Raw genomic sequence first — 7,636 nt, forward strand, 5'->3', positions numbered from 1 at the left:
ACATCTAGATTATTGTAGCTAAATACATGATCGAATAATGTTTTGATCCTTCAGGATCATATGTAGTTCCTTCTTAAATTTGACTAAAATAGTATGAATGAAATTTATAATTTTATAATTTGAACCAATTAGAGAATATTATTCTCACCTCTCGATGTGATATATGATTCTTAATAACGTGTTCGATTTTAGAATCAAAAATCTAAAAGTCTATATTCAAATTTTCCTAAAACACACACAAAAAAAGTAAACAAACAAGACAAAAGTCTGACGATGATCAGTGTTTGAAAAGAGATTCAACGATGATAGCACTGGTTGGAGAATGCAATATAGCTTCCTAATTTTTTCCTCTCTTTCTTCCTTCCCTTCATGTGAAGAATGAGGATCTATTTATAGTTTTTTGGGAGTGACATGCTTAATAAATATAGAGAAGATCTAGGGTGAATTTGGAATGTTCCATCAGATGTATGATATCAATTCCCTTAATCATGGAGTGTTCTTCAAATGTTTATATATCATAATGATGTTGGAATTAAGCTATCTTTGGCTCGTTGGATTCATCTTGTAGAGCCGCTTGATTCAACTATTGGAATGTTATATTTGGATATCATTTGTTCACCCAATTAATACTTTGAAGCCTTCATATACATTTTGGTCCTTTGATTTGAGCCTATTTGGGCTCAGATTGGACCGAGTTTAGCGTTGTTGATTTTGTCTCCTTAAGATGTTCAATTTGACTATAGGTTTGCTAAAATCAAAGTTTGGACAGACCTCAATTCAATTTTTGAATTTTTTTACTTCAGATTTGCATTGATATTCGTGCTCGATCAAAGTGATTTTTTGGTGACGTATCAACACTTATCTTCTTCTTATTCTTCTTGAGTGTCATAAAAAATAATTCAACTCAAAATATTTATATGATATATAAATATATATATATATGTATGTATGTATGTATAACAACATTGATAATTATGCTATGTTTACAACTCTTTATAAATATTCCATTCATATAAGCTTGATATTATATATGACATTATGAAAAAAAGCATATTTATGCAATAATAGTAATTACAAATTTAGATTATTTTTTCTAAAACTAATTGGATTTACTTGAATAAATATATATAACTAAAATTTTTTTTCATCATGGTGACATTATATGAAAAATTAATGATGTAGTTTCCTAATGCTCTGATTTATCCAATGATTAATGATTTATTTTTTTATTGGAAAAAAGTATAAATTTTAATTCCTATAATTAATTATTTTCTTGTTCAATATTTAAAACAAATTAAAGAGTAGACTTTTAGATAATTTTAATAATCCAATATTTAACTTATAGAATAATAATTTAATTTAATATTTCATACATGATATTATTTCATCACAAATTTATTGTCCACTATTTCATAAAGTGATATTTATGTAAATTCCCCTTTAATTTTTCCGATTACTTCTCTGCAACTTCTCCCTGCAGAGATCACCAGCCAGGAATCCCAGCTAGCTATCTTTCCCTTCACCCGAATAGAATATACGCTCATCTTCTCCTCCGCCGCCATGGCATCTTTGGTCTCTGCTTCCGCGCTGCAGGTCATTCACTCGTGCATTTGGGAGAAAGAAAGTATTTCACCTCTGGACCAGCTTAGCTCACTATTCTTTATGATTTCAGGGGAGCTTTGCCTCTTACGCTTTCAATGTGAGGCTTAAATCGTCGAAGATTTGCAGTGCGGCGATTCCATCGCTGTGCTTCAGGGAAGCAATAACAGCCGGAACCGGCCATCGTATTTTGAGGATGGGGATTTGTCCAAGGGCGAAGGTTATCGCCCGAAAACGGGGAATGATCTGCGTCGCGGCAGCTAATTCTTCAGATACAGAAGTAAGACAATCGATTCCTTGAAAATTTTAGGACTAATCTACTCTCTATTACGGTGTTAAAACAAGAGAGAATACTGTTTGCCGATTCGTGTGCTGCAGAGATGCTTTTGCTTGTTCTCTCCTTTTGAATTAGCTTCTATTTCTTTCTAATAACACCTTGTCTTCGAATGTGCTTGATATTGGTTCTTTCTGAATTTATGTATCGTGCTGTAGTTTAATTCTTCTTCTTTTAACGTGGTAATTTGTTCAGAAAATCATCAAACTGAATATTTTATTTGTCTGATGAGGATAACTGTTGTTAAATCCAAATGGAAACTACTAGAGGGGAGATTTCTTTTTGTTGTATCTTAATTACTAGAGAACCTCTATATTTGTAAAACATGAGCGATTATTTTAAGGTATAATGCTTAACCAAATAAATATACATCACTCACTAAATATTTAGTATTTTGGTAGTTTTATATTTTCCAACACTAACACTCCTCTTCAACTTAGAAAATATATATCAATTAACTTCAACTTGTCTCATAATCATAAGAAAGCTAGAAGGTCCAAAGATTTTGTAAAATTATTAGACACTTATTCTGAATTGGAGTTGCGGAGTGACATTCTTCTTAGAAACCATCTCCTAAATGAAATTATAATCAATCTTAATATGTTTGGTTCTTTCATCAAATCTAAAGGTTATTGCATTATAGAGGGCAAATATTGGTAAATCCAAATGGAAACTATTAGAGGAGAAAGTTCTTTTTGTGTATCCTATTTACTAGAGATCCCCTTATTTATAAAATATGAATGATTGTTCTAAGGGATAACCATTAACCAAATAAATGCACACTACTAACTGAATATATAGTATTTTTGTAGATTTATATTTTCCAACACTAACACTCTCCTTCAAATTAGAAAATAAATAGCAATTAGCTTCAATTTGTTACATAATCACGAGAAAGCTAGAGGGTCCAAAGCTTTTGTAAAATTTCTAGGGACTTATTTTAAATTTAAGTTGTGAGGAGTGACATTCTTTTTAGGAAATACAACATCCCAAATGAAATGATAATCAACCTTGATATGTTTGGTTCTTTCATTAAATCTAAAGGTTCTTGGATTGTAGATGACAATATGATTGTCACAGCATAGAACAACAGGCAGCATAATTGCAAAACCAAACTCCCCTGTGAGGGTTTTTAATCACATAAATTTGCATGCAAAATGAGGTATAACTTTGTACACAACATGAACATTGGATCTAGACGCAATAGCTTGTTTCTTACTTTTTTTAGGTGAGCAAGTTACCTCCATTAAAAGTTTAATATCCAGAAGTAACAGTTTAATCGACATTTAAGAATGCTTATATATCTAATTGCTAATCTTAGTTTTTAGTAGCCCTTTTATAGGAGAAGTTATGATATACTTGAGAATGCGTAGAACAACTTTGCTGGGCTATTGTTTTGGAGTGTGCATGTGTTGGCTCACAATTATTATGATTAATGAAACATCATGTATAGTGATAATTTCCTGACAAAACTTTGATTCCAAGATGGATCATCAAAGGTTTTCTTTTTAGAAGTATTATAACTTTATAAGTATTCATAAGAGTATCAACATATTTACAACCTAACATGTTAGTATTTTCAAAAAGATATATAGCATATTTCTTATGAGAGAAAAATACTTTTTTTATTGTTGGAAAATTGAACACCAATTAAATTTTTTGGCATTCCTAAATTTTTAGTTATCAAACATATTTGCAAATATTGTTTAATCTCAAAGATGCATTTTGATCTCTCCTAGTGAGTAAGATATCAACATAAATAGTCAACATGATTGAGTCTGAAGATGTATGCCTGTTGAAGATTGAATGATTTTTGGTGCTATTGTGAAAGCCAATCCCCTAAGAACTATGCAAAATTTTTTAAATGCTTACGGATTTGTTTAAGCCCACAAATATTCTACTTGAGTAGTCATGCAATTCTCCCATTGAGTAGCATACCTAGGTAGTTGCACTATATACTACCTCATTAAGATCTTTATAGATGAAGGCATTACTTAAATTCACTTGTAACATAATTATCCTTGATTGATCAACAATGATAAAAGAATCTCAATAGAGTTAAGGTTAATAACTAGGGAGTATATGTGAAAATATCTATCCCATAGACTCATGTGAATCCTTCGACATCTAACTACACTTTTAACCAATTGATCAAGTCATCCTGATGAAATCCTATGGTAAACATCCATTGGTAAATAATTAGTTTAACCCTAGACTGTGAACAACCAAATCACATAAATGACAATCGAATAGAGCACTCATCTTAGCATTTATAACTTATTTCTATAAAAGATTCTATAGTGCTTCCTTTTTTAATGTCATAGATATGGTTGAAGATAAATGATTAAATGATGTATAAAAGTAATTGGGATGAGTAGTACATTTCCTTTTACCTTTTCATAGGCCAATAGGAAAATGTAGATCAAAGAGTTAATCGACAAGTTCATGCTTAGTTGAATCTAACTATATGGGTGAGGATTGTGGTGGAAGATGCTCGAGGTTGTCATGATTAAACCTTTGGAGGGGTAAAAGAAAGTATATAAGCTTATAGAGGAAGATTGAGTGTTGAATTTGTGGATGCGTAGGGATTAAACAAAGGTGTGGTCTTATGAAAGAAATTTATAATGGTTTGTTAAAGGGATTATAAGATCTATATCATTTTTGGTACTAGAATATTTGAGACATATACACCAAATGATATAAGGAGAAAGCTTCTTGTGCTAGTGAAAACCATGTATAAATGCTATATAACCAAATACCATCAGTGTAAATAGGAATTTAGTCTATTGGGATAAAAAGTAGAGATTGTTAAAATGTTATTGAATTTACATGATTGATAGGATAGCAGGATGACATGAGGTAAAGTTCTTTATATTTTTATCATATTCACATGTTCACCCCCTCTATGTATATTAGAGGAAGGAGTACATGGTCTAAGGTAAAATTAAATAAAATTACACCACTCACTAAATATATAATACTTTCCTAATTTGGTATTTTTCTATGCTAATAGAAACATGAAATATTTTTCATTTATCATGGGTGCTTCATTATGCCGTCTAATGTTGCATTTCTCTTAGGGTGACTTCCATGAGATATTTCGATCTTTCCATATACCATGTTTTTGTAACTTTGGTTTACTTTAAATTTTCTATTTCATAGTTTCTGATTTCAATAAAAAATATTCATGTGATGATTATCCATATAAATAATGGACTACATTCTCTTTTATGCTAATTTAATTTGTTCACTATGATTCACTATTTCCATTTTTTACTAATTTGATTGGTTCGCTATGATTTTCTAGTTTCAAGACTTTTTTTGGTTTAATTCGATTCCTCGTGTATGTTGGTTTACCACCTAAACCACTAATTATATTGATGATGAGCATATTCAAACTCATTACCCGAGAGTTCAAAGACGTAGTTATTTAGTCTATTTCTTGTGCACTTAGGAAGTGATGTCATATTTTCTCTTTCTTTATTATATATTTTTATTTTTAACCCTTATGTGATGTATTTGTTGGGTCATTATCATAATTGTTGTGTTGTATTAATGTCTTGAATCACATGGTCCTTATGTATGTATTGATAGTAGAACCCAAGTTGGATCATGACCATCTAACCCCTTTTTAGCTATTTTTTATGATTATTTAACTACTATTTAACCTCTACCTCATTAGATGAACTTCACATCATCTTTGACTAGAACACCCAATTATTCACTCCACTTTCGCTCTTGTTAGTTTATGACAACTCATTGTATTTCCCTCTTCATTACGCATTTGACCATGGAAACTCATATGACCCCTTAAAATCCTACAAATAACTCTTCAAACTCTATATTCCTTGATTTATTTCCCTTTTTCTCTTTCTCATGCATTGCTAACCACACTATCCATGACTTTTAGGTTTGCATTGGCACCGCTATATACGCCCCCATTGTGTCTTCTATAGTTTTATCTTTAAATGAATGAAGTTTAGTTGTTCTCTTAAATTTTGAGTGTGGTGTTTTATGTTTTTTTCCACCCAATAAAAGGGCTTCTTTTTGTAAGACTAAACAAATCTTTGGAGGACTTCCAATGAAGGAAGGAGGCCTACATGATAAAGGATAGTTTATAGAGGTCTACTTTGGTCATCCCTACCCCTCCAACCTTTAGCGGATCCACAATGGGACATGAGGGCACGAGTCCCCACTAGTCTAACAAATGTGCTATGGTCCATTTAACATAAATTAATATAAATATATTAAAAAATCTCTCTCCTAAACCTAATTAAAATTAAACATCTCGCCTCTGCCTCCACCTCCTCTTGTGCCTCAGAATTTTTTTCTTGCCAAGGTCTCACTACCTACAATTCCTCCATTGGCTCATAGGTCTCTCTCTCTCTCTCTCCCCCTCTCTATTTCTTTGAGATAAAAATAGAATGGTAGTTTTAATTAGTGGCATTGATAATATATACCCTTTTTTAGGATTCCAACGACAATATTAATAAATTTGTATTTTATAAGTGGTAAAATTGATAATTATGTATCAATAATTAATCATATTATTATGTATAATCTAAGTTAAAATACTTGATATTGAATTAAATTGATCGCCATATTTTATTTTATTTTTCAGAGGAAGTTTTTTAAAGTGAAATAAATAAATTCGAGTTGATGGGTCATGTGTGGTGTTGAGTGGATCTTCGAGTAAGTTTTTATTTTTTAAACATCGTGTTTTGATATGATGAAATCAAATAATTTAGTATTAAATTTATTATATAATTTTCATTTATATTAGATATGGAGAGATATTTTAAATTGACTGCCTTTAAAAATTTTATTAAAATTGTCAATTTTGGTTCCAAGCCCGGATGAAAAAGGTTGAAAGTTTTTTTAAATCAATGATTTGTGTCCCCAAAAGAAAAAAAATTCTGGCTCCACCACTGCCTCCAACATAAGCATTAGCTTCCACTGTTTTTTTTAAACATTATCTATCTAATTATTTTATGGTTAGAAGTTGCTTCCACCGTGTTGTTTAAACATTATCTATCTAATTATTTTATGGTTAGAAGTCGCTTTCACCGTGTTGTTTAAACATTATCTAATTATTTTATGGTTAGAAGTCTTAATTTAGTTAATATAATATCTTATATTATCATGGTTCATCTTAAGTTGAATCAGTAGTTGCTGAGTGATTCTACCAGCAGGATATTTATCATTGCTCAAGTAACTTTTGTAAGGAACATCAGTGAAGTCTTTGGATCTCATTGCAACTTGCATTAGTTGTTAGGATCTTATCCATTCTTAAAACAGTATTCATGTATAATATTTTTTTAATATAATTTTTCCGTACTTGTTCATGTGGATTTTTCGTCCGTTAAGTTACCTGATGTAGCTCTACGTCAGGTAGCCATAATGATATGCCAATGCTCTACTCTTTATAAGCCGCGGCCCGACGACCCGATCGGACCAGAATCCGGGATTACTATGTTCGGGTACTTGCTCGAGTATTGCTAGGTAATTTACCCGGTATGCTTAGACAATATCTGGGGGAAATACGCTCTGTGAAGGCCATACCGGTGCAATATCGAGTAATACCTAAAAAGAAACTCAGGTAGTTGTTCGGTACTTGCTTCGACATTTTCTCGGATTGCTCGTGTATTACTTGATTGGTCTTCACCGTTAATAGTATTTTTAATTTTCTGTCGACGATAATCA

At 31.3% G+C, this 7,636-nt stretch overlaps 1 protein-coding gene across 1 annotated transcript in view; it reads left to right on the forward strand.

Annotated features, from left to right (window-relative positions):
* The first annotated feature begins 1,432 nt into the window (after nucleotides 1–1,432).
* The window catches only part of LOC110110442, an 11,167-nt gene continuing 4,963 nt past the window's right edge, over nucleotides 1,433–7,636 (forward strand). Inside the window, exons 1-2 of the mRNA XM_028700211.1 lie at nucleotides 1,433–1,593; nucleotides 1,673–1,881. Coding sequence (XP_028556044.1) covers nucleotides 1,561–1,593; nucleotides 1,673–1,881 — 242 coding nt within the window. The 5' untranslated portion in view covers nucleotides 1,433–1,560. The remainder of the gene's footprint in view (nucleotides 1,594–1,672; nucleotides 1,882–7,636) is intronic.

This window comes from Dendrobium catenatum, unplaced genomic scaffold (genome assembly GCF_001605985.2).
Source record: "Dendrobium catenatum unplaced genomic scaffold, ASM160598v2 fragScaff_scaffold_1470, whole genome shotgun sequence".
Classification (NCBI taxonomy): Eukaryota; Viridiplantae; Streptophyta; class Magnoliopsida; order Asparagales; family Orchidaceae; genus Dendrobium; species Dendrobium catenatum.